The 27,195-nt window shown below is 36.7% G+C and overlaps 1 protein-coding gene across 1 annotated transcript in view; it reads left to right on the top strand.

Moving 5' to 3' along the window:
* Positions 1-374: 374 nt before the first annotated feature.
* The window catches only part of SPOCK3 (SPARC (osteonectin), cwcv and kazal like domains proteoglycan 3), a 217,119-nt gene continuing 190,298 nt past the window's right edge, over positions 375-27,195 (top strand). Inside the window, exons 1-2 of the mRNA XM_074589830.1 lie at positions 375-493; positions 631-804. Coding sequence (XP_074445931.1) covers positions 631-804 — 174 coding nt within the window. The 5' untranslated portion in view covers positions 375-493. The remainder of the gene's footprint in view (positions 494-630; positions 805-27,195) is intronic.

Here is a 27,195-nt window from a genome sequence, read left to right as displayed (position 1 = left end):
GGAGTTTTTAAAGACTGTATCCGCCTCAGGACTGTCGCCGCCGGGGTACGAGGTGCCAGCACAGCGCTAGAAAAGTTCCAGCGGCCTCCACCCCCACCTGGAGGTGCCGGCGGCACAGCGCGGGACCACGAGGGGCGCGCCGCCGGCGGCCCGCCCGCTCCCGCAGCCGTTCCCGGAGGAGGCGGGAGATCCGAGGGCCAGCCCCGGCGCTGCCCCGCTGCGCTCACCTTAGGACCGGGGGGAAGGGGGGGGTCCGCAGCCGACACCCCCTCGGGTCCGCCCGCAGACCGTTAGCCCCGGCGCGGCGTCGCAGCCGGCGGCGCGCGAGGCGGGGCGGGGCGGGGCGGGGCGGGGCGGGGCGAGGGGCAGGCGGAGCGCGCGGCGCGGCACGGCGCGCGGGGCGGAGGGCGGCAGACGGCGGCGCGTGCGGGGAGGGAGCGGGCCGCCTGTTCTGGGCCCCGGCGAGGAGCGCTGTTGCGGGGCTGGCAGCAAGGTGAGGGGCTTCCCCGCCGCCTTCCGCGCCCCTTGCCCCTTTCGGGCGGTTGTGTCGGTCGCCCCCGCCGGCAGCTCCCCGGCCGGGGTCGGGCTGCGGTGTGGGTAACCCCCATCCTCGTGTCTCCTCTCGCACAGATGCTCAAGGTAGCAGCCTTGGTGTGCCTGTGCGCGGCAGCCTGGTGCAGCCCGGCGCTGGCGGCGGCGGCCGGGGGCAGACCGGACAGCGGCAATTTTCTGGACGATAAACAATGGCTCACGACCATCTCCCAGTACGACAAGGAGGTCGGGCAGTGGAACAAATTCCGAGACGTAAGTTCTACCCTTCCACCCTGCCAGCCGGCAGCCGCGCCCGGCCCGCCGCTTCCCGGCGGCCGACGGGCTGGCACCGTTGGCCGAGGGCATCCCTTAGGTAGCCGGGGCTGGGGTTGCAGCCCCTCAACTTACCCCCTCCTCCTCGAATTCTAATTTTTGTTTTAATTCCCGACAGCGCCTCGGCGGGAGGAGGGAGGTCCCGCCGGGCAGTTGCCGGTGCGGTGCCGCCGCTGAGCGGCGAGGACCGCCCGGTGTGCCCCGGGCCGTGCCGGGCGCCCGGGCCGCGGGAGCAGGTTCCCGCCCTGCGGGTCGCCAGCCGTTAAAAGGTGGCGGTGGTCGCTGGGGGAGTTGCGTTTGTCCTTCCTCCTCTTCGTTTCCCGCTCCGCAGCGGGAGCGGGGGCTGCGGGAAGGGCTGCGGCCCTTGGGCCCCGCTCCTCGCAGGAGCGGGCGCGAGGCCGGCCCGGGATGGGGATGGTGGGGGGCCTGTGATCTCCCCCGCCTGGAGCAGAGCCCCCCTCGCCACCTGGCAGCGTGCGGCGGGGACTGCCCGGTCTCACCTTGCCGCTGTCAGAAGTGCGGAGAGGGCGGGCTGGGGGAGAAGGGGCAGCCCGTAGAGCTGGGGCGGGGGATTGTTGGAGTGCGGAGGGTGGCAGGGAAGTCCGCTAAATGAAGCGGTAAGTTGTATAAATGGTGCGTCCGGAGCCCCTTTCTGGGAGTACGTGAACACCAGACCCGGTTTGACCCCAATCTCTCCCGTTACCAAACCTGCTACTTACTGTAAAGTGGCTCAGGTCCTCCAGGATGCTTTGCTTTTGCACTTGGTTCATTCTCTGTTTGTTGCAAGTTAGGTAAAACCCAGTCATTTTTCCAAAGTCATTCACATTTCTTTCAATGAAAACCACTTCCCTTAGTCTTACAATGTCCTGCATTTTTTGATGTTGCTTTTAAAAAAATCTGAATTCCAAGCATGCAAAATGATTTTCTGATGTAAATGTCTACTGTATTGCTTACTAGTTTTCTTTTATTTGGTGTAAAGCATTGATTTGGTTTGCAACTTCAGCGTCAACAGGTTTCTTGTGCTACAGCCTGCCGGTGACTGTCGTTTGCTGTAGCGGACTGAAGTAAATGTCTCCAAGAAGTCTCTATTTTTCTGAGAGCTGTAGTGTACTTGTGATGCATGCATTTCCTAGCTTATATATATGTTGCATGTGGGATGCAAAGTTGGCTATTTATGTTAAGTAACTAGGAAAGAAGAGTTGTGGGAGAACTAATTCCCCAATAGTTTCTGTTAAGCAGCATAATTTTAGTGTTTGAGAATGCTCAAATTAGTATTCAGGTATTTTTGTTTGTTTGGAATATCTTGAATACCTATGTTCATGTGAAAAAAACCCCAAAACAACCCTGTGCAGTGTACTGTACTTTGGGACCTGTGATTTTAGGAAAAAAAGAAGTGGTGCTATATAAATGTTTTAGCAGGCTGCTGCTGGAAAACTCCAAAATGAGTACATCAGTTATGTTTTATAATTGGGCAAAGTCATTTATGTAAGGACTACCCTGCAAGGCTGAAGAAGCTAAGTGTTCTCTAATGCCTGTCTCCTGGGTGCCCACTGACACATACTGTAATATTGGATATTAGCCAGATAATTTATTCTGTGACAAGTAGGTGTCCCCAAGGGTTTTAAGAGTGACTGCTTTGAGGAAATACTGCATACAGATTCTTATGAGACAATTTACAAATTTGTTGGGTTATTTATTTTTATACTGTTTAAGTTTTATAAGACTGGTACTTCAGTGAGGAATATGCTTTTATTTCTTATGTAGAATGCTTATATCCTATTGATTGGTACTTGATCTGGAATATTTATGGATGGTCCTCATAATTCAGAAGGTTCCCCTTTAAAACATGGATGGTTTTCAGTAACTTGTAAGATATAATTGTAAAAAAATTAAAAATTATGAGTTAATCTACCTGCAGAAGAATGTGTTAGAAAGATATCTTACTTCTAAGAAGCACAGATCGATTACCATCTTTAAATATAGCATAGTGGAGAAGTTTTATTAACATCCTACAGTTTTATATAGTTGGTAAATGTACGGCTGTAACTTGTTCATTTTGAAATTGTGATTAGCTATTTAATTAGTGATTCAAATGTCTCCTGTTAAGGAACAGCACAAGTGCATTTTAGACATATGTAGGGGTACCTGTCCTGCAGACTTAAAATCAAAATAAAGGTATGCGAGGCCTGTGTTTGTGACTTAATTCTCTGGTCAGAGAGTAGCATATTTTTTGCAGGCTTTAAATACCCTACAGATGTAAGGGTGAGATGGAATTCTGGTGTGAAAAGAAGTATTTAAAGGCTTAACTTAAGACTTAACTGACAGGACTGATTAATGTGGAAGATAATGACCCTGACTTCTGGCTCACTGGCTCAGTTGCTAGAGTTTTAGATCACAGTGAGAAAGAAGGTGGTCATTCAGAAGGGGAGCCCTTTCAAAACTGAATAAACCAGGATGTGATCTTTTATTAAAAAAAAAAAAAAAACAAACCAACCAAAACAAACCCCCAAAACCCCAACCTAGCTTAACATCCTCTACAATGTCAGATTTGTCAGTAAAGGTTATTATTAACATGATAATGTTAGCTAAGAACTTTTCAGTACTTTGTACAGGCAAAACCGTAACTGACTTCAATTCTCCTGAAAGATCTTGATCATTCTGACAGATCTGTTGAAAATAACGAAATAGGTCTAGGCAAGAACTGTGCCTTAATGTGGAACAGTGGGAAATGAGGTGCATGTTAGAGGCTATCTTTTCATGTCTCTTTCTTGTGCAAAAATTGAGAATAGGCTCTTTCTTAAATAGGAGACTTTCCATCTTAAAGATGGGGGTGGGAGTATATTCTTCATATGTCAAATATCAACTCCCTCAACTTGTATCTGTGAGTCAAACATTTTGGTTATATACGATATGTTTACTTTTTGCCTGTAGTAGCTGGGGAGGAGGAGTTTTTAACCCAGTCTTAGTGCTGCTGCAGTCCAGTTGCTGAGTAGCTGCAGCTCTTATGTCTGTCACTAAAATAGGCCTCCGGATTGATGTGTTTATTAAGGTTTTTCAAGCTGCCTGGGTAGGTTGCTTCAGTAGCCAATAGTGTCACGATGCTGGGATGTCCTAGCCCATGCGTACGTATCCTTTATTTATTTCGTGCTTGGGATTTGAGGTTCTTTAGTAGATGCTAAGTTAGGGGAATCTTTTTTTTTTTTTTGTTATATTTTTTGTTACATTTATAGTGCTTTGTGCTAATGGTCTTGTCTATGATGGCTGCACCAGACATTTGATAAAAACGTATGTATAAACTGCAGTTTGTCTAAAGTGAAGATTATTCCTTTTAAAAACTGTAATTGGTTAAAGGTATTGCATTTATACTCTCCTACTTGAGAACATCCTAAATCTTATGTATGAAACCTTCATTACTCATAAAGATATAAATCTGTGGAGAAAAACAAAATATAGGAATAATATTTGTTCTCTTTATGACTTGATTCCAAACAACAGTAATATTTTTAATCCTAGTGCAAAACATAATGGCTTTGTCATTTATAATCACTTTGTGTTTTTATGTGGTCTTTATAGCCAGTCGGACGAAATTTCACACAACCGTAATTCTGTTGTGTTGCTATCTGAAAGCCTTTCAGAAACTTTAATTTTTATTTCTGTAAAGCATTATTTAGAGTAACTCATTTTAGTCATTGATATTTGCGAAGTGTCCTGTCCATTTGTGTTCATTAAAAGGACTGTATAATAAACATATTTTATATGGTAAATTTTACTTGCTACTTAGAGTTATTTATGATCTAACTTGCTTGTTAGTGATTTTTACTTTTTCTTTCCAAAGAGATCATAATTTAAGCAATTCCTATATTTTCAAATTTAAGATGCATCAGGAACTTTGTAGTGAAAGATACTTATAGTACATAAACTCTGCACAACTCAACTATGGCATAGTGTTGTTATGAAATAATACGATCAGTTGATCGATGTGATCAGTTGCATTATACCACAGTGATACTGTCATCCTACCATATTCATACAGTTACCAAAGATAAAGAACGTAGAACAAAATTCGAGTAACAGACCTGAAAACCTATCAGCTATGAAGGGGAATTTTGCACTGGTAATACTACCTTTTACTGAGCTTCACTATGAAGTGTTCTCCCATTGACCATTGAGTATGTTTCCTTCTGAAATGTTTGGCAGTTTTTGGCAGATCATGTTGGCCTCCCAAATGCATCTTTTGAAGATAGTTAAAGAATATGGTTTTTCAACGTTACTGAAATCCAAACCTCTGTGTTTGGAAAGGATGTGAATTAAATACTAGGTCTCCATACCAATTCAACAATTGCCAGCATTCATTGTTCTTTGTCTGTTTGGAGGCTTAAGGCTTCTCAAAAGCAAGCACCCTCCTGCCTCCCAACTAACCTCCCCACCAACTATTTACTGTTGTGAGCAGAACATCTCTGCCCAACTGTACATCCACGCAACTGCATCTCTGTACAACTAAGAAAACCAAAGGCTGTTTTAAAAAATATTAATCATATTTTTTTTGCACTTCATTGTGTGATCACCAAGTAAATATTTGGAAGGTTTTCATGTTTCCAGAGTGGAGTACTGATAAGCTTATTTGAGCAGGAGAAGGACTTCTGTTCAAGCTTTTTGCATTGGGCTAGAATGTCTCTTGGTTTATGGAGGATTGTGAATGTACTTTAAAAGAAGTCAGTATTTAGGATTGGATAGTGCAGCACTCATTGGTCTTTCCTCACTAACGTTAACTAATTAGCTGTGAAAATAGGTCCAGTAGGCTTATTTGACTTGTACTTCTTATGGTTCAGGGTAAATAAAACATACCTGTTTTCTTATTAGTGGGTAGGGCAGCTCTTCTACTACATACATAAGTTTTGATAGAAAGAAAAAAATGGAACTTCAGCACAGGAAAGATGAACTTAATTTTATGTTGTCCTAGGCCTAAGTTAAAGGAAGAACTTGCTAATAAATTAAAGTTGCTCTTTCAATTAGGGCATTAAATCTGTTTTCCGCATGTCAGTTTGTTACTTGAAACTTGTTATCAGCTATTCTAAAGTGATAACAGTCTTTCTCTTTTTTTTTTTTATGACTTACTTTGTATGATTTTAGCTTTAATAATGTTGTGAAGGAGGAAAAACATGGAAACCTAGTAGATCTGACAATGAGTATTTTGTATGTACACCTATAATTACTGCCTTTGAAATGAAACTAATAAAGTAAGACTTGACCACTGTTTTTAAACTGTGAAATTTAGTAAAATATTAGGAATTTGCATCAGTTTTAATTAATTAAGGAATTTAGGAAGCTATTTAATTTTTCATCCCTTCTAAGCTGAACATGGGAAACTATAATGGGAAGGAATAATGGGAATCTTAAATTTTCATTTATTTATTGTAGAAAAAGGTTTCTGATTGTTATATGTGCTTTTAGTTTGTTCTCAAGTATGAATTCCTTTTTTCTTTCACCTAATTGCTTTTCCTCTGATCTGTTTTTGCTGCTTGTTTCTAGTGACAAATATTCTTTTTTTTTGTCTGCAAAGACAGAGTCTACTGATCTCAAACTACTGTTAACATTGAACTCTTAGCTGTCTCTTGGAAGGCATTAGCTTGGAAGCTCTTTATATAGCTAACGTTTAGGAGTTAAGTAAACTAATGTGCTTTTCCTTAGATTGCCCTCATAATCTAAAGTAAAGCTGATAACATTGTTTCATCTTATCTTTATCTCCTTTCTCTGAAGAATAATCTTTATTTTATTTGCTGTAGGTTGTTTAGTGGATATGGATACCCAGTCTTCTCTTGTCTTACCATTAAATCTTATTGGGATTGACTCTAGCCATCTGTGCTTATTATAGTGTAGTATAAATAGCTTTGTAATGCACTAATAGATTGTAACAGTAACAGAAACTGCATAGGCTGTCTTGGCTTTACAATCAGAAAGGAAAGATGTCTGGAGCAAGAGATGTATTATAAGGGGAAGCTGAATGTAGAAAACAATGAAATATGAGCAGAATTAGAATATGTTTTTTAGACTAACACCATCAATTCTTTTTTGTCCGTCTCCTCCATCTCTACTACTTCATAAGCATCGAAGCATTTGAAGTAACTAGCTGCAGAAAGGATAAATAATAGCTTGGCTTAATACGTTTAGAAGTCTTGGCCAGTTTTCAAGCATAACTCTTTCTTTAAATAAGCACTTAAGTTGAAATAGTCATGTGTGTCGTGTCTGTGTTGTCCTGTGTTGTGTTGTCTCGTCCCCCTTCTACTCCCCCAAGATACGCTGAATGAAATAAGGAAATCTTCCAACAGATGGTTAATTTTTTTGGTACCTAGCTTTAAAGCAACTCGTAAGTTTTGAAGCATAAGGAAACTTTTATTCTAACCAAGGGATTTCTCTCTTTTTTTCTGTCAATACATGAAAACTACTTGTTAGTAAAATAGCTTCAGTTTTGCTTTGTGGATATCTTTCTAATGTAGACCTTTTTAAAAATTGTGACGTTGGTTTTGCACTGGTGTTTCTCCTATTGTGTATTTGTCTTAATCTGACATATTTGAATGTATTAGTAACCATGGATGAACAGCTGCTTTTTCTGCATCTGGTGTTAAGTCTCACTTTGACTGTACTCCATGCTAAACTTCCCTTGTTTGCCTTAGAAACAAATACTAAGGAGGTGATGGTAGTAAATGCTAACACACTATATTGTATTAAAAATTCTTGTAATTTTTCATATTTCTTGAAGTTTAATTTCTGAGAGAGAGAGATTGTGGTTAGTAACACCAGTGTTAAAAGCTTCACTGGGCATTCTTACTGAAAGTGAATGATCTTTAGTTATTTGTTAGATTATATTTTTTTAATGATTTTTCACTTTTACTTTCGCATCTCACCTCATTTCACCCTGATTAGATTACAGTAGTGAAAATTACTGTAGGAGTTAATGATTTACCTAAGAAAACTGGTCCATTGTAAGGTAGCAACCTCGGACAGGAGAGTTGGTATGAAATTCTAACCCATGACAAAGCTTTCACATTATAAGGAGGCTGTGATTTCACTGCTCTCTTGTTATCTTCACAAGCGACTGCTTTAAGAGAACACAGTAAGAGAATTGGTTTAAAACATGTAAATCACCCAAACTTTTTGGTATTTTGCCACTTCCAGGGAGTGTTATCTTAATATATTGTTATTAAAGACTATCCAGTGGTTGACATTTTTCTGCAGAAAATTCTTATGAACTAGTTTTTTATTTTCTCAAGTGATGTGTAATCATTGGCTCAAAGGAGACTGTCAGTTCGCAGCTTGTTCAGCATCTCTCTAAAAAAAGTCAGCAAGTCATCAAATAATTTTATGTAGTGCACTTACACTGGTGCCTGCATACAGCTGAAAACAAACTCCTTTGGCATTTTTGAGCTTGCATCGATGATGAAATTTATTGCAGTTGTTAAATCTGTGTAGCATAGCAATGAGAAGTACAGAACTTACTCGTCGGTATGTGCTTCTGAGTATGGAAAATGACCTGTGTTTTAACAGCTATTTATTAAAATAGAGGGAAGTTATTAATATGAAGACTCTGGGATATATATTTAATAATGTGTGTATCTTTAAGGATTTGGCGGTGGTTGTGTTGGTGACTGAAACATCACTTTAGCAGAAAACCCATACAATGATTCTTACAAGCAGAATTAATTGGCTGGTATGTAAAGCAACAATGCCAGGAACCCATTGCATAAAGTGCCCTTCCAGCCTTCTGCAGAAGTAGTAGTTAACCAGTTTGATCAGACTTAGGAAGCCCATGTGAAACTCTGAGAACTCTGTATTCACAAAGTTTAGGGCCAAAATAGACCATTGGATTTGATAATATGCTTGCCTCTCTATATAGTAGCTCATCAGCGTTTATCCTGACAGATTGTGTTAAACCCAAAAATTATAGTTGGGCAAAAGCGTTTCGGGAGACTGTACAATGTGCTACTGTCACAGATTAGTATAAAGATTTGATCTCTAAGGCCTGCAGTGTGAGGGAAGTAATTAGGTGCAATATTCCCAGGTGATCTAGGCAGCAAACTTACGCTGTTGGGCAGCAGAATAAGGGAGAATACCATTTAAGTTCATACTAATCTGATCTGGGAGTGTTTCCTTCTTTGGCCCAAATATGATAATGACTTGGTTAATCTTTCTTATATTTGCCTTTTTAAAGGAATTTTATTCTGACACCTTCATAGCATTTTCTTCTGTGTATTGTCAGTAATTGTGGCCAATTACTTTTACACAAAAAATCACAAATGTTGTTGGAATATAAGACAATTCAAATCCTAGGAAGATGGAGAAATGGCTTCTGAATTTCCATTAAGATATTCATGGAGATACATATTCATTGTCTTAATTGGGTGTGTAATTGTTTAAACATACTAAGGGTCTTGTTTTCAACACCCAAGAATGAAAAGCATGAACATGAAGAGCTCAGTAGGTTCATAGATTCCAAAGCCAGCAAAGGGCTATCGGGTTGCTCAGTGTACTGCAAATAGTGTGCAGTATTTTTCACGTGAGCTGGATTAAAGCGCACTAAGTGCTTATCTATTTTTCTAAATCTTAATAAATCTAGCATTTCCCTCCTAAACTGTTAATCTGTTTCATTCTTCATCCATGTGCTTATTTTATTTTAAAGTTGAATGTAACTTTACTCAGGAATTCTTGGTAGGCAGTTACAAGGTCCTGTTTTGGGGAACTCTGGTACTTGGGGCATAAATGTACAGAATTTCTTTACACCATTAAGAAAAAGACTCAGTTATGTTAGGAAAACAGGGAATTGGTTCCACCTGTGATGTGGTGGTCATGGGCTTTTTCGAAAGAAAATATCCTCTCAAAGAAAGCAGGGATGTATGACTAAAACTTCATTTGAGTTACTGTAAGTAACACCTTAAGAGAGTTACACTGGAACATGATGATGAATCATAGGATTTTGCTCAGAGATCAGCAGGTGTAGTCTCATAAAGATGGAGAAGGAGGGATATACAGAAATAGACTTAACTATGTAGTTTTGTACTGCAGATTAAACTAATGACGACACATAAAACCTCAAAACACTTCCATGATCTTCACTAGGACGGGATGTGTATTTATAAACTGGATTCTACACAGCCTTAGGCTTCAGGGACCTCTGTGCCTGCTTTGGACAAAAGCTACCATACTTTTCTGTCTTTGCTTACATTTTATACATGCTGAATGTTTACAATTTCTGTTTTTGTCCTTCCCTGCATAAAAATGATAGTTTCTTAGGGCATATGAAACTCATGTTTTTTTCTTCAAGTTTTCTACATTTGAATTGTAGCATAGCTTCTCTAAGTTGAAGACATGAGTAACATTTTTCCCCAGAAGGTTTTGAAGTACTAACGTTATAGAGTATTTGATGTTCAGCACATTGAAAAGTTGAACGCTTGTGGTTTTTATAATAAATATGAATGCATGCACACACACATGCACAGGTTAACTGGTATTTCAGATCAGTAACATTTTAAAGAGATTTTACTTTGTCCATCCCTCATTCTGGGGAGCAAAATACCTCATGGAATATTAGAAGTATTTAATAGGTCCGAGCTTATGTCTGCAGATCTTATCTTATCATCAGATTTTGGTATCCCATTGATTGCAGATCATTTTTGTGTATATACTGAGAGTGACATAGATTTAACAATGTTTGTGGTGTACAGAATAAAATAATAATTTGGAATTCGTATCTCAAATATGAATTTGAGAGGCAGTTGTCTACAATAGTTTCAATTCATTGGCTGGAAGAAATTTACCTTTTATATGCCTTTAAGTATCACATAAGAACAAGACAACTACAAATGTCTAGAGATTTTCCAGAAAATGTTTGTGTTGAACACCAGTTTCCCCAAGAAAGGTAGGAGAAGGTATTAAAAATATTTTAATAAAATTTATGAAATTATTCTGTGAAGCAAAACTGAAGTTGGACTCTAACAGTGCTTGGCTGGTTGTAAAATGTGATAGTATCTTACACAGTTTATGTAAGTCTTTCTTGTCAAACTGATATTCCTTTAGTTCAAAAGTAAGGGAATCTTTAGAATTTTTTGCAAAGAGTTGGACCACGACTTTCCAGCATGGTTTGAGTGTAGTTGGACTATTCAACAGTGTGAACGTTAGGAAACTTTTCTCTTAAAATGTTGCAAGTTACTGTCAAACATTAATGAAAATAAAAAGTTGAGCTTATTAATAATATCTGTATAATACTATTTTTCCACATATATTTCTGCTTTTTAATCTTTATTCTAATGCAGATAAAGGTTATTAATTTGCACATGCTTAATTCCCAAATACACAGATCCTACTCTTGCTTGGTTTTATCGGAAAGAAATTTTTTACTGAATAAATGTACTAGTAGAAGCTAAAATTTCTATAGCTGCAAAATTATACACATTATTTATACAACTGGTTTAAAATATATCAATGTTCATCATTTTCTTATACTGCGATAAAACAAAATTAAGCTTGAAAATCAAGTAGATATATTTTCAGATTTGACAACTGAATTTTTCAGTTGCTTAACTTAGGTAGCTTTAGCCAAGCAGCTTGCTCATTAGACCAAAAAACCTGCCAAGAGTAATCAAGCATAGGGAAGAAACAAAAGACATTGTGATTTACCGTTTTATGCTTGGCATTTATCTGGAGAAGTGCTTGATTCAAGGAAAAAGATGGGGAAAAAAAAAAAAGAAAAAATCTTCATAATGCTGAATTAATTACTATCATAAAATTTGAAAACCCTCAGTGATGCGTAGTCAACGAGCCCTGTAATGCCTGAATTGTTATAGGAATTCTTTCAAATAGTGTATTTTAAAGGAGTTTTGCAGGGAGTGAAGTGCTTCTGCTGAAGTGTGTTTTTTTTTTTTTTTTTTTTTTTTTTTTTTTTTCTCTATCTTTATCAAACCTTTCTGATGGGTTTCACTGGGATAATGTTGTATTAGCCTGGATCTCAATCCAGTTTATGTGGAATCTTTCCTTGTCTAATCAAGGTCCCTGAGACCGTGTTCACTGATGTTTGTAAAAGGTGGAGTAAATCTTTAATTATGTCAGTCTACTTATTTAAAATCATTATTTGAACATTAAGTCTACAAAACAGACTTCTGAATATATTTTGCATCTTTGAAAAATGGAAAGAAAGCAAACTTGAGCTGAAGAACAAACTGAGTCATCCCTGCAGTGGTTATTCTCTTCATTAGAAAATCCTATCTAGTGGTCTAAAGTAGAATACATATCAAGATTGTTGTGTGGTGTTTTTTTTTCCTTTCTTTTTTTTTTCCTTTTTGCTTTATTATGTATAAAGGAATACTTAATTTGTTGCTACTTCTTGGAGCACAATGAAAACTTTGTTTCTTTATTTCCTTAAGGTACTGGATTTGATGAGGGATTTTATTTCTCTTTTTAAATGGATTATTTTCCTGAATAAGTTATTATTTGTTTGTTGTTTTTCTTTTCCTGCTCCCCCGCCTCATTTGTGAGGTGAGGGTAGAAAACAATCTTTCAGTTTCACTGACCCGAATCAAAATATTTCATTTTGGCTAATTCATCTAAGACAGTTTCTGTTTGTGCATTTATAATCTGTGTCTGATTCATTTGCTGCATTGCTTCATGGAGTTGTAGGTAGATGCCTCTGCGCTGCCTTACATGCCAGGCTTCTACAATGAATTGCATATTGTATGATGCACATTGCTTTCCCCTCTAGCTGAATCCCATGTTGCACTGTGCAGAACAGCGCAGAGATTCAGTTAAATGAGAAGGTGGCAATTATTAAGTAGAAAAAAAGAAAATCACACAGGCATAAAAAAAGCTGTGCAGTGCCTAGCAAGACAATATTACTGAGGTAAGATTTTCATCCTGTATCAGAAAGGCCATTTATATAGATAATAATACTATTAAAAACTAAAGCTGAATAACCTATTTTGTGAGAGGTAGTAAAGCATCTGCTGCATGGCTTAATTCTCTGGGAAATTATAAGAATTTATGGCAAAGCTAAGCGCTGGGATGGATTTACCCAGTATTTGTTTCTTTTATCTGAAACTGGATTTTATTTTATATTTTTTAGCCCCTGGGATCTGATGCTGGGCTAGATGGATCATCTAGTATTAGTAATTCTCAGATGTCCAAAGTAAGGTGCAAATCTATAGGCGGTCCTTTATCTTGATTTGACAAGTATATGGTGTTTCTTTTTGTGTCAGAAATCTCACATGAGCAAAGTGCAACGTACCAAGAAACCAGGGATCTAGAGCAAATCAAAATCTGGTGTAAGTAAGATATACCATAGTACAATTCAAACTACCTTTTTTGAAGTCTGTAGTTTATTCTCTGTTCTTATTATGGTATATGCTGCTTACTTCACTTGTCGTAAGAGTTCTGAAGTTCTGTTACACCTGTCTCAGCTTTATTTTCTTACAAAGTTACTGGGTCACTTGATGTTTACAACACTTGTATTTTTCCACATCTTCATTCAGAAATCTATTAAACTATTTCTTAATTCCCTCCTCTACCCAGGCAACACAGAGACTGTGTGTGTTCTATATGTTTAAATACTTTCTCTAAAACCAAAATATTTTACACCACTTGCCTCTTATGAGATTCACCAGAAAATTAGAAATGAGAGGACGATGAAATGGAAATCAAAATTATATTGCCATTGTGTCAACTTTAGGGATTTGCAGCGTGTACATTCTTTGTACGGAGAGTTCTTTGATAATGGTCATGCTGATAAATGTCCCCGTATATCCAGCCTTTACATCAGGTTCAAGTCCCTGATCATTCCGATAAACATTTCGGTGGCAGTGTCCGTGCTCAGAGACTCCAGTCAAGAACCAGTGAATTTTATGGTTTCTTTACACCAGTTGAAATTATTTTTATTTATCTGTAATGAAGGAACTGGAAAAACAGGGATGAAGAAAGAACCCCTCTCTCAGCCTGGATCTAGGCGTTCAAGATCTCTTCTGTTTTAACCAGTTAAATGCATGAGACTATAAACTCTGAAACTGAAGGTCAACAGCACTAACCATTTTACACTTTGGAGGGAGGGGGGTAGTGTTAGTAAACATGTAACTCCATGCCCTCTTTGAACGTAGATTAGTAGAAAGTTGCTCAGTATAATTGCATTGTATCAGAAATAGAACTTAATACCTAATGTGACAGAACTTGAGTATCAATTCAGATCAGAATTCTAGATCTTATCACTTACACTATGAATTTGGAAGAATTTTTTTAGCATTCTGTTTGAGATTGAAACTTCAAGCGAGAGTTCAGTGTTGGAATATTTTTGTCCTTTCTGACAGTAGACTGTATGAATCTATGAGTCTGCCTTCTTGTCTCCCACAAGTTTTAAGTTTTTTAAAGGAGGATTTGAGTCAATGGTGTGCTTGCTTAAGTTAAATATAACAAAAATCTGTTTTATGTATGTGTATTCTGTGGAATTTGACTGTGACTCTTAGATAACAGTTTCTGCTTTTCAAAATACAGTTACTATTGTAATGTTGTGTTTTTCGTTTAGGAGTTATGGTGTGCCTAATTTCTATTACAAACCAGGGCAATTTGGCAGGGAAAATGTCCTGAAGACAGTGTAGGTTGTTCACTGGGAAAAAGTTTTACGAAATGATGCAGTTATTTGTGACTAAGAGGAGGTTAAGGCCTTCACTCCAACAGCATAAAAGTAGTTAATGAGTGTAATTTAGCTGTGCATTGCTGCTCTGAGTGGTTTTTGACTTGAGCTGTTAGGAACAGGTAGTTGTAACGACTGGCTGGTATCTCTGCTGTCAAGTAGATTTCTAGGACAGGGAGAATCCTGAAATCTTCTTCAAATGCTATGTATTAGCTTTCTAAGAAGAGTTTAAGAAAATATGTGAAGTCTTGCGGAACAACAGAATACGTGTTATATTAGTGAAATATAAAATAGTATTACACCATTCCAATAACCTTTGCTTTAAAGTTAAAAATAGGTAATGCAAATATGAAAGAGTTGTTCCATGTTGTCCTTTGATTTACTCTTTCTCTCCTAGTTTAATGTCCAGATTCAATTTATGTTGTTTCCTCTTCAATTTATGTTGTTTCCTCTCTGTTTTGTTTCTTACGCACAGCAATTAAATTGGCACTCTAGGGAGAAAGTTTAAGAGTAATGTAGAGGGTTCTTAAAGAAAAAAAAAATCAAAATCACAGTTTTATGATTACATGAAAATAGCAGAGTGTTGGTTCATGATTTCTTGTTGTGAGAATGGAACAGCACAATTTGTGAGAATATATTTATCCAAAGGCATCTGGGTATGAAGAGTTCTTATCTCATTGATGTCTTGTTACCCTAGCTAGACAACCTTCTATATGTGCTTATTTGGAGAAGTGGAATTTATCTGATTCTTTTGTCTGTATCAGTTTCCCAGTTTATTTCTAGGAGTCCATCTTTTACTATACTAGAAAAATTATTTGCTTATGTCTGTAAAATCTCTTAGCAATGTGATGAAAAAAATACTGAATGCCATAATGTGATGAAAATAAGACTGAATGCCAAGTCTTAGTTTTCACAATGGTCATTAGTGTTTGAACACACAAGTTTATTGTGTCCCTAACCATGAAGGATGAGGTGGTCTAGTAGACTGATGTTAATACAACATTTAAACATAAAGATTCATTTTTAGTCCAGTGCCATTGATCAATATGGTTGACATTAATCTTAGTGGAGTTCTGACACTGGGTTTCCAAGGTGGACCAACCTGACAATGTAGTCTTGCTTAGTTACTTGCTACTGGGATTGTAGGTATTTCCACACAAAGAATTTGAACTCTTCATGTCCTGAGCATTCTGTGCTCTATCCAGCAAAGAGTTTAGGCCTATGGTTAAAGTAAGCTTTATGAGTAGGCTTCCTTTGAAATCACTTTTTATGTTTCAATTAAGTGAGACTCTTAGTTAGCGTTAAGATCATTCCTAACTGGCCAGTTTCTTTTTCTGCTGTTCATTCCAATAGTTTTGGGTTTTTTTAGGTATAACTGTTGAGTTTGTTTGCTTTTGTTATAGATAATGCTATTATTGGTGGGCTTGAAATGTATTTCTTATTAAATATTTTTCCCATAAAGCTTTTTATAAAATGAACTTGGCTTAAAATAAATGACATTTAATGAAAAAAAAAAGTTATTGATACTTTATTCAAGTGGAAAAATTGCATGAGACTTTCTGTGAATTGTTGTATATCCTATTTGAGAAAGACATGCTTCAGCGTTATTAGGGACTTTGTTCCTTTGCTAAACGGTTCTTATAAGACCTTCATTGCAAAACCTGAAATTGGAAGCAGGAATGAAGGTAATATTGCATAGACTACCAGAGATGAAACTTTTAATTTTCCTGTTGGTAATTCTAAGTTTTTGTTGTTTTTTCCCTGAGTTTGGAAGGTTTTTTTCCTCCTTACAGCCAAAGGTTCTTTCGTTATGTATTTTACTATCTACCAAAAATGGGTTTTGGTACCATTACCATTTAAGGTAAGGTATGTAAAGTTTTGAAACTTTGTTTTTCTATGGTGACTAAAATCCTTTTTTTTTTTTTTTAAAGTTTAGATTAAAAGTATACCCCCTGCTTTGACTAATGATTAGTAGACCACTCTGTAAAAGTCTTTTGACTTTTAACAGATGTTTCTAGATTGAAAAACAATTTTTATCCGTAAATATTAGTTGCATGTGAAATTAGATGTTAATGGAACCAATGCCAATATTCAGAATTAAATTTTTATCCCGATTCTGCAGCAACTTAGTTTTTTTTCTGCACTCATTAGTGTGTGTGTAGTATATTTTGCTGTGTAAAACAATCTTGATACAAGAAGATTACTTTGACACTTCAGAAAGTAAAACTCCGCTACTTTGGAAAGATTATTTGTAGCACCAGTTTCTTTGACAGTCTAGTTCACATTTTAGACACAAACCCCCAAATACTATAAACCGTCAAACTACTTGAAATGTAATGACTGAGATTTTTTGGTTCTTTTTTTAGAAAACGTTAATATCGGTGCTTTTGTGGACCAATGAAATTTGCAAACTTCTTTAAAATTAAGTTTCTCGCTATTACATAATGTAAGTATCCAAAACAGAATTTGTGGAGGGATCTGCTGTGCAGGAGGAAATACTACTAGTGCCAGTTAATATCAGATCTCATACATAGAAACTTGTAGATTAACTTCTAGATAGTTATTTGCAGGTATAACTATCCCAAGTAAACACTATTCTTTTCAATATTTTAAACTTTAATCAAGAAGGATATACCTCAAGAAACCCAAAGTCTTATCAGTAGTTCACAGAGTTTATCTTATTGGGGACAGCTTTGAAGTTCTTATGTTTAACAGTAAAGGTGAAAGAAAGATTGTGTTCAAATTTAAGGTGTCATTCAGTTTCTGCAACTTCAGCTATGTACCCCATCTTTTTAGTGTATTTTTCTGTGCTTGAAAATTCTATGACATTTTCTTTTATGTCTGGATGCATCTCACCCATCCCTGCCCATGACGTACCTTCTTTAAAGTTAAACATTTCTGTAATATACAGATTGTCTGCTTGCTTATTTTGCACCCTGGCTTGCAGGGACGTGGATTTTTAGAAGCTTTCCTTATTTGTAAACCTACCAGTTCTTGTGTAAATGTGTTTTCATTGTAGGTCTTTCACAATAACTTACTGAAGAATAAGCAATAACTAATGAAGTACAGCAGAAGTCAAGGGCATGACCTCAATTTTTTATATCCTAGGGGAGCACTTACTATATTTAGTGTAATACGAATATCATGAAGTATAGGCTAGGTTTCCTTTAGCAACGAAATCCCATAGTTTTTGTGCTGTCATTAGAGCTAGAGCTCGGGCTCTGAAGACACATTCTGAACTAGATTTGTGTTAGTAAAAAAAAATTGTTTCAGGTCCTATAGGAGTATTGATGAATTCAGCATAAGATAAAGTAACTTTGAATTGAACACATGTAGAAAGCAGTTGTGTTTTAGATGGAAAATAACCTTATCTACTGGGATTTCTGTATTGCTTTTTTATTATTAAAAAGTGAAAAAGGAAAAAGCAATTTGGACTTTAATTAAATTATTTTAATCAGATTTGATGATTTGCACTGAAGTGTTTGAAACTGTAAACAGTCAATTTATCTTCATTTAGACTTTTTTTTGTAGGAAACAGTGACATTTATTTGAAGAACTTGGTATGGAAAGTTGCATGCTTTAAGATTTGTAGCATTAAGTGTTACACCATGCCATCTGGAAAAAAATCACCAGATGTACTGTTTATATGTGAAAGGTTCTCATGCGTTGTGGTGAGTTCAAGGCAAAACTCTGACCTAGGCATCAAATTTATGTACGCTATCAGACTATTGAAAAAAATATTATAAAATACATGATGAAAATTCTTGAATAAGTGTGTGATATATTGCTATTTACAATCCATTGGTATTGTGCACTGCCAGTTCTTGCAGTCATTTAGCAATGTGTAAATTTATTTGTAGTCTATGCATTTCTTGTTTGTTTCTGTCAGTATGTATTCTTTCCTCACCGCCCCTGTATCACCTATTTAGTACGAAAGCACACAACGTGATACTACAGTATGGTTTCACAATAGGCATTATATTTCTTGGCAGAATTTGTTCATTGATGGTATGTACAGGTATATGTAGTTCTTAAACTTCTATTTAAAAAAAACCAAACAAACAACATAGAAACCAAAAAAGAAACAACCTGCCTCATATAATTGAATTTTATGGCTATTAAGTTATCATTAACGGATTTGGCTGTTTGGTGAACAATTCTTGATCTTTAGCTTACGTAGTCTAATTAAAGGGCAAAGTATGCTTAATGTTTGCTTTCAGATTTTAAGGAGTAAATTCACATGCTTTGCATTTTCACGTACTTTCCCACTTGTTTTTATTGCTCTACTACCATGTTTTTCATATTGTTGTCTTGTGATTACTTTCCTGTTGCTTTATTAGATAACTAATGGAACAAAGGAAGCTGAGAGGTTCTCTAGGGGAAACAGCAAAATAAAATGTTGATAAATATACAACATAAGCACTAGAAGGATATTCTCACTCATGTCAAAAATTATAGCAACAGTATAGTAATTTCTTCATAACTGTATTTTTAAAGTTAGTATTATGTGTTTTAAATATATTTAGGAGCAAAACCAGGGCAAATATATAGTTTTTGCAGCAGGAGCAGTTGTTTTTTTTTCTGTGCATATATATGTACATGGTGGATTCTTTTCAGCATAAAAGTCCTTTGACTACTAACTATAGGATTGAGACATTAATATTATTCCTTTTTTTTTTTTTAGTCTGCAAGAAGGAAAAACAGATGAGACCAGAATTTTATTTTGCTTTTTCTTTAATTCTAATTACAGTGCTAAGCTTGAGGAAATTATGTTCTGGGTTCTTTTTTTTGAATGCCTTGCCTTATACCGTGTGGCATAGATTAAGTTTGTAGGAAATTTAAAAGCTTTTTTACTTGTGGTTCTTTTTTTTTTTTTTTCTTTTTCAGGTAAAATTTCCATTATAAATTGTTATAATTTTACTTTAAAAGGACTCTTGCAAAAATACAGACTTGTTAAGTTTGTCATGTGTACAATTAAGTCTTCATTCTCGTATTGAAGTTTTTCATTTAAGTTGGGAAGGTTAGGAAGACTTTAATCAGTTTGTGATAAATGGACGTTGTGTTGTCCTTGCCACCTCAATTTTAGTGAGCATAGAGAGAAGCTTGGAATTACTTTTCTCCCCAAATAAAAATGGAAGATCTTGCTACAATCCTTTGTCATTTGTTCAGAAAAGTATTTGTCACCAGGGCATCAGTCACTCCTGTGGGCATTAATTTCTACGGAGCACTTCTTCTGTCAACGATGGAATTACCGCTTTGAGTTTTATCTTGAAGAGTGATATAAGCTACTGATTCAGGTAATGTTTTGCTGCTCACCAATAATCTGCTGAATTGAGTTCTGATTACAAAATTGCTATTAACAATCCATATGTGTATACGAACATTAGTGTAGAATAAGTAGGGCTGGAGAGCAAACTACAATGCTTTAGCTATTTCTTCTGATATCTCCCTGTGGAGAGACATAAGGTGCATCTACAAGGCAAAATGTTCTCACGAGATATGTGTGATGACTGAGGATATAGAAGTAATAATAATGTAGAAATAGTGTAGCTCTAGTAATGCAGGGCATTCAGTGAGCAAATTTATTCTGTTCTTGTGCAAAGCCTATAAAAAGCTATATATGCTTGCACTTTTATTGATTTTGGCATTTGAATTTGATGTGCAGGGATAAGCGGTGGTGGAGTCTCCGTCTCTGGAGACATTCAAAACCCGCCTGGATGTGTTCCTGTGCAGCCTGCTCTAGGTGAACCTGCTCTGGCAGGGGGGTTGGACTAGATGATCTCCAGAGTTCTCTTCCAACCCCAAAGTTCAGTGGCAATGTTGTAAAAGTTGATTGCTGAGGTGTGGTGTTTTGGAGGCAACACAAAATCACTGCTCTTATCAAAAGGGTATAGCTTATGAACTACTAAAGCTGAAACTTGGGAAAAAAAATTTCAGTTGTTGGTATGCCTAATTTCCTGACTTTAACTAAATTTCAATTCAAATGATGAAGATAAAATGTTATTTTTTTTAAAAACATATTTGGCACCTTTCAGAAATTTTGCTTTCTCTTTCAGTAATACTTCAGAGCTGTGCAAATGCTTATGAGTACCAGAGAAAGACCCCAGGAGATCAGTGGCTCTGTTTGCAAATACTATCCGTAAATCAACTATATGCTATATATAAATATATATATATATGCTATAGCATTTCTGATGTTTCGGCTGAGAGTCAATTCAGGATTGCCAAGATTTAAGTGTGACTATTTTTTGATTTTTAGAGTATTTGTTTTCTTTGATTCCTTTTGTTGTAGCAACTGCAAAGGTATGAGAGAATGAGAAAACCCTTAATCTGTGGGGGAAATTCTTTAGGTATTTTTTTCAGCCATGGTTAACCTTAACTAAGCTCTTAACTAAAGGAGTAAGTGCAAAGAGAAGAATTAAAGTGAGAGGAAAATAAGAGTATACACACTGAAAATTTTAGAATAGTAAGGAGTGATGGGTTTTTCCTTGACTCTTTCTGACAGTGATTGGAGAGAGGAGAAAATTTCAGAGTGAAAGCATTGTTTGAGATCTTTGTCCTTTGCTATGTATGCACATAAAATTTAAGTAGTTTGCCTGTTTAGCAGCAAAATGAGAGAAGCCTCTTCCTATCGATATGTTGCTTCAAGGTTCTCAAAGATAAACTAACCTCTGGCATATAAAGATATGTCTTCAAATACCTTTTAGAGTACACTTTTTTTGTTTTGTTTTTACTCTAGACTATAGCATCTTCCCTTTTCCTGTAAGGACAGATTAGGAGCTTGACCCCAAAGTATTGAAATAAAAGATCATACTCTGGTGAGAAAGCATGTGATTTATCTTGGATATTGCTATCACTGTTGCATGACAGCTTTATGATTATGGGAGTATTTAAGACAAGCTTAAGACTCTTCAAGTGTGTTCACAATAGTCTTGACAGAATTGATATTAGAATAGGTGTTACTAGTTAATACTACAGTAACCTTTTCACTATGTTAACTATATTCCTGTACGTTAGACACTGTTTTCTTTTTTTTCATCATGAGACTATCTGGAAATCGAGGAATTAGTAAGACATTTATCTTTTAAGTCTTTCTGTTTTGATTAGTGTGACAGTTGGAGAGCGAGAAATTTTGCAAAAGCTTCCATCTCCTGAAAGGTCATCCCTCTTCTACATAATTTGAGTTGTAATTAAAAGCAAGAGTGTTTAAAAGGGGAGTGAGCTTAATGGATACTACACTTGATTAAAAGGGCAAATCTGCTATCACTACAAATCCTGCTTTCCAAGTGTCTGGGTTTCCTTATCAAGAGATCTTTCTCCTTTTCACCCCCCTGGATGCGCCTTTTAAAACCTTATGTAAGTTTCTTTTTCCATCCGTACTAATCGTTAAGAAAACAGTCTAGGCAGTGGTAAATTGCTAACATTATCATCAGACGAATGAAAAGTCTTAAAGCTCTGTAGATGACCGCATTGGTTTTGCTGACTGGCTGTTACTATCTCTGCCTTAAATCAGAAGGTGTGGTGTGTGCAAGTTCTGTGCTCTCTACTGGTACATCACTAACCCCAGTGTCCTGGTCTGATAACTCTGCAAATTATTGCATCTGCAAATAGTAAATATTTGATTTGCTTCTGCCATACCAAGATAGGAAATTTGCTAGGGAATGATTTGACCAATATTGCTGTCTTTCCCGCTTTTGTATTTCTTTCCTATTTCCCTCCCCATCTCTTGCATGCTGAGTTTTTTGCTTGTCACTTACTTGATGGCATATGGCAACAGTCAGTTGGCATATATATGTCATGTGTGAAATTTTCCAGTGCTGAATAATTCTAGGTAAGATTGCTCATGATCAGTTCCACTATAGTTACTGCACTAGTAGTGTTTGTTGCCTTTCTTTGTAGCTATGAACATAATTGTCTTGGAGAAATTTTGCTTTAATCCAAATGTCAGGTACCTTAAAACTTCATTGTGTTCACAGTGTCCTGTGATAGGGCAAGAGGAGACTAATTTTTATTTCTGAACAGTTTTGGTAGTAGACTTATAAGTGAAGAAAAACGCCTATGTTTTCTGCAACCCATGATCCCTTCTCCTAAGCTCCACAAAATCTGCTTTTGATGTAATTTGTATCTTTGCCTTTGGGATACAAATTCTTAGAATCTGGGAAAAATAAAAGAACCAGGTCATGAAAAGTTTTGATAACAAGAATGCTGTTTCTCAAGGATGTCAGGATATTGTGCAGTTCCTCATGACTAGAAACATCTGTCACCCTGAAAATTAGTTAGCTAGTAGTGGAAAAACTTTAAGGAGAGACCAGCTTTGTACAGTTCGTATATCTTTATATATTCATTTTTCTGTTAGAATTATTACTGGGCAAGAAATAAAATCAGAATATAAGTTCCATGGCTTGTATTGGACTAGAAAGGCAGTTCACTGCCAGGATGCTTAACATGTTCCTTAAACAATCAGAAAGTTCTTTCCCCTTATTTCCCTTCCCTAATTTCTGTCATTACATTTCTGCTATTTCTCTTCTTCAAGTCTTCCAAATTATAAAAGTTATTTTCACCAAGACCTGAGGCTAGGCATGTGAATTGTCTTTTCTTAGGAGCAGTGGAGAATGTAAATTAGATATTGCCATATTATAAGTGGAGATATTGATTCCTTTTGGCTAGAAAAATGGTACCAGCATTAAAATATCTCAAAATTTTTGTTTCGGGGAAAAAAGAACAAAATGTAAATGAACCATTCAGAAAGCTAATTCTGATGGATGTTGAATTAAATGTGGTATCAATGTATTGCTTCTTTTTGTTTGGAGTTGTTTAATGTTACAGCCTAAGACTACTATGTAGATTAAAAATACCACAATGATGCATCTGGAAGAGAAAAAAAAGTGTCGAGGAAAAAAAAGTGTCAAGGAAAAGTCATTGGTTATTTTTTTCTTTTTTTTTCCCCCCTTCTTCCTGGAAATAGCCACATTTGGACAAGTTGAGTTATCTTTGGATATATTTGCAAAACAAAGAAAACTTGGTCATTGTCCTAGGTAAAGCACTACTGGGTTTGTGTATCTTGTGATAATCAAGGTTTCCTTGCTTAACTAACTATTGAGAAGTGAAACTGAGGTATTCATAAGGTAAAGCTGAGACTCATCTTGCCTAACTTTAATAGTTCAGAAACTTAGCATTTTCTGCAGACTTCCTCTGTAGTAACTGGGCACAGATGTCTGCTTTAAACAGTGTTTTGTTGTAATTTTGTGTATGATGTATCACCCTGTCAAAGTGGTTACCTTTTTCTGTCAGGAAGGATGGTTGTCCTAGATGCTCCATACTGATGAAACAGCTAGTTTTTAAATGACTAAAATTAGATACAGTAGCCTGTATTAGACCAAGACCCAAATTATACGTGTTTTGTAGAAGTGGGTGGAAAAGCAATTCCTTTCTCTTATGTAGATTCAGTCTGTAATAGAATAAAATATAAAACTTGCATGTTAAAGAGTTGCTTTATGTATAGACTATTTCAGGGTTTTTTTCAGTGAAGCATTATACTGCTAAAAAAAAAAAAGTAAAAAATTTAGTCCTGGTATGCATAGTTACTATGTAGTTCACTGACCTTTCTCTAGAACCTGTTATTCCAAACATCTACTGAAGCATAAAAATTATTTTGTCTCGACATTCTTCCACTTCCAATCAGGTTTAAGGTTATTCCTTAAGAATAAGATAGACTTTCAAAGTTATTTCCTACAGGATCTTTTCAGGATTTTTATTTCTTTTCTGGGCTTTAATTTGAATAAACTTGTTGATGAATAGATACCCTTTTACAAGCAGTAGATACCCTTTTTATGACCACACCTGTGTTAGAGAAGATACATTTTATACTGTTAATTAATTATTTCTTAGATTTTTCACAGAAATGAATGATTTAGATTAGACATTAGGATGAAGTTCTTTACAATGAGGGTGGTGAGACAATGGAACAGGTTGTCCAGAGAGGCGGCGGAGGCCCCATCCTGGAGACATTCAAGGCCAGGCTTGATGAGGCTCTAAGCAACCTGATGTAGTTAAAGACGTCCCTGCTTACTGCAGGGGGGTTGGACTAGATGACCTTTAAAGGTCCCTTCTGACCCAACACATTCTATGATTCTATGATTTTCAGGTGACCTTGTTTAAATGTGAAATATTGCAGTGTATTTTCTGTATGGTGCAGGACTGATAAAGAGCATGACCTGAAATTCTTGGAAATCTTTAGAGTACTTCAGTGTGCTGTGGGTTGGACCTCGAAGACAAAGTGCGGGTTAATGCACTCGGTGGATAAGAATGTCCCCTTTTTCCTTGCCCTGCATGTAATATAGTGCACTACTTTCTCTGAAGTTGGTGTAGGCATATATATTTTGTCAAGAATTCTGTTTTTGCCGTACTGCTGCAGTCTGCAGAGCAGGTGTTGCTTTCTTCAGGGAGATACAGAAAAAACATTCTTAAATGTGGTATAGCTTGTTAAGGAATTGTAGCTGCTTGCTGTGAATTGCTCTTCTGTCACTCAACAAGCCACGTCCATTTATTTTCAATAGTTTCAGGGAGAACCTTCAAAAGTTGCTGATCAGAGTAACAAATCGAAGGATGAGTAGTAAATTCTGTAGGGAAAAAAAAAAAAGAAGTGAAAGCAGATGAGGTCAATGTTTAAAAAACCCCAACTTCATAAATGAAGTAAAAGCGACACAAATGTGAGGTATAATATGCAGATATATCATGCATAGGAAAAAATGTTCAGCAAAAAAGGACAAAAATCTGAAAACAAGAAATGAAGCAAACAAAACAGCTTCGTGTAGACTAGATGTCATACTCTGGTTATCTAGGGATGCATTATATAGTATTTATAAAGTTGCTTTAAAGTTATAAAGACAAAGAAAAATTGTGAAACCTCTAAGCTTTGCACTGCAACTGTTTGTTTTTGAGCCTGAAAAAAAAAAAAAGAGAATTTCACAATGTATTAAATTACCTATGCAAAGGTAAAAGCTTGGGACTTTACTCCAAAATGCACAAAACATTGAAAAATGGATGTGAGGGCTATTTTCAGCATGTTTTCTGAAATGAAACAGCTTTCTTTATAAACATTTATTTTTTTAATTTCCTATGTAGCCTTAGCCTGAGAGACAATGAGAATTCCAAGTAAAAATATTCTGAATTTAGGGTCTTACCTAAGGGACTTTGTTTTAGAAGGGTGGCGAGGGTGGGGGCATCAGGCCAAGAAAGTGTTTTGTGGCTCATTAACACCTGACAGATCCTGACTGAAGGCATTCTTTCTCCTTCAGCCAAAAGAGAAGAGGCAGCTCTCTGTCAATAGATGTTTGCAAGTAACTCTTTTAAGAAAACACTCACTAATGGAATTTGTTTTTCTAGCTAGCCAAAAAGTATTCTATTATGGACTATAAGAACTCTTGTCTTTCGCTTATAAAATTAAAGTGATTTTGGGCCACAGGATATAGTCAGGAAAACATTCTGGAAAGAATAAAAAGTAGACTGTTTTATGTGAATGGAGTATGTAAAATACTTCTAGAAGTCATTTGAGTGCTTTAAATGGAAGCTTTATTTAATGGAGTAAAGCGAGCAAAAAAATTTTGAGCAGCTGGGAATAAGTAAGTGCTGGTTTTGAATACGGAGTAATGCTTTTAAAAATTCTTGAGAATTAAAAGTGCTGGTCTGTGTTGTGCAGAGGAATTAAGATAATGATGACATGATCATCATTGCTTTTACATTTAAAAGCAAAGGATAACTGGTACTGTACACTCAAAGAAAATCTTCGTTTACTTTTTTTTCTTCAGTGTTCCTTCAGATAAGTTAGATATCTTCTATTTTTTGAGTGTTACAGCAGACTTTAAAAAAAAAATAAAAATCTTACTGGGATAGGAAGTGTTAATTCCAGATCCTGATCTCTCAGTCTATACGAGGTTCCAGTTTGTTTTTCAGTGCTCTTGGAACATCACTTGTGAACAAGTGTAGAGGAGGATCTAAATAGATTTAGTCCCACTTTCTATTTTTTTCAGTGAAACTGGAAAAAAATGTGATATTTGTATGGTGTATTTCTTTCAGAAATTGTATTTTGCTTAAAACCTCCAGTGCAGTTTCATAGTAGTCATGTAAAATAATTGAAATTACAGTTGTCCTTACAGAGAATAGTTAATCCACCCTAATAGGAAAACAGTTCTTGTGTCTATACATTGTTCTAATGTCATATGGCAAAGTAGTTCTGCTGCAAAGTACTTGTACTCTTAAGTCTGACTCCTTTTTGCTCAAATTGAATGTACCCTCAGATCTTAGACTTGTGATTTCACCTATACTGGGGTAGCCTAAAGATGAGTTTCCTAGTTTTTGGCAAGCCCTGAGCTGTTTCTGCGGAGTTTTTGTCACGCAGAGCTGTGACCATCTGGTGGTAGATGTTTTATTTCTCCTTCTGGAAGTAAACTTTGTCCACTGAACCTAAATATTCTCTAATCCCATGAAAGTAACTCTTGTTCTGAGGAGCCCTGGTAGTACTTTTTATCTAGAAATCTCCTATTTTCTAATAGTAACCCAGGAAAGAATGCTTACTTTCTTTAGACAGGAAGCCTTCATCTCTCTTTGTATACTGAGCATTATCTAACTATCTTTGGGAGTTCCTGTTTTGTGTCTTCGCTGGTTTGGAGGAA

The sequence above is a fragment of the Larus michahellis genome, chromosome 5 (assembly GCF_964199755.1).
Source record: "Larus michahellis chromosome 5, bLarMic1.1, whole genome shotgun sequence".
Taxonomy (NCBI): Eukaryota; Metazoa; Chordata; class Aves; order Charadriiformes; family Laridae; genus Larus; species Larus michahellis.
Note: the sequence above shows the minus strand (reverse complement) of the source record. Positions and strands in the feature narration are given on the sequence as shown.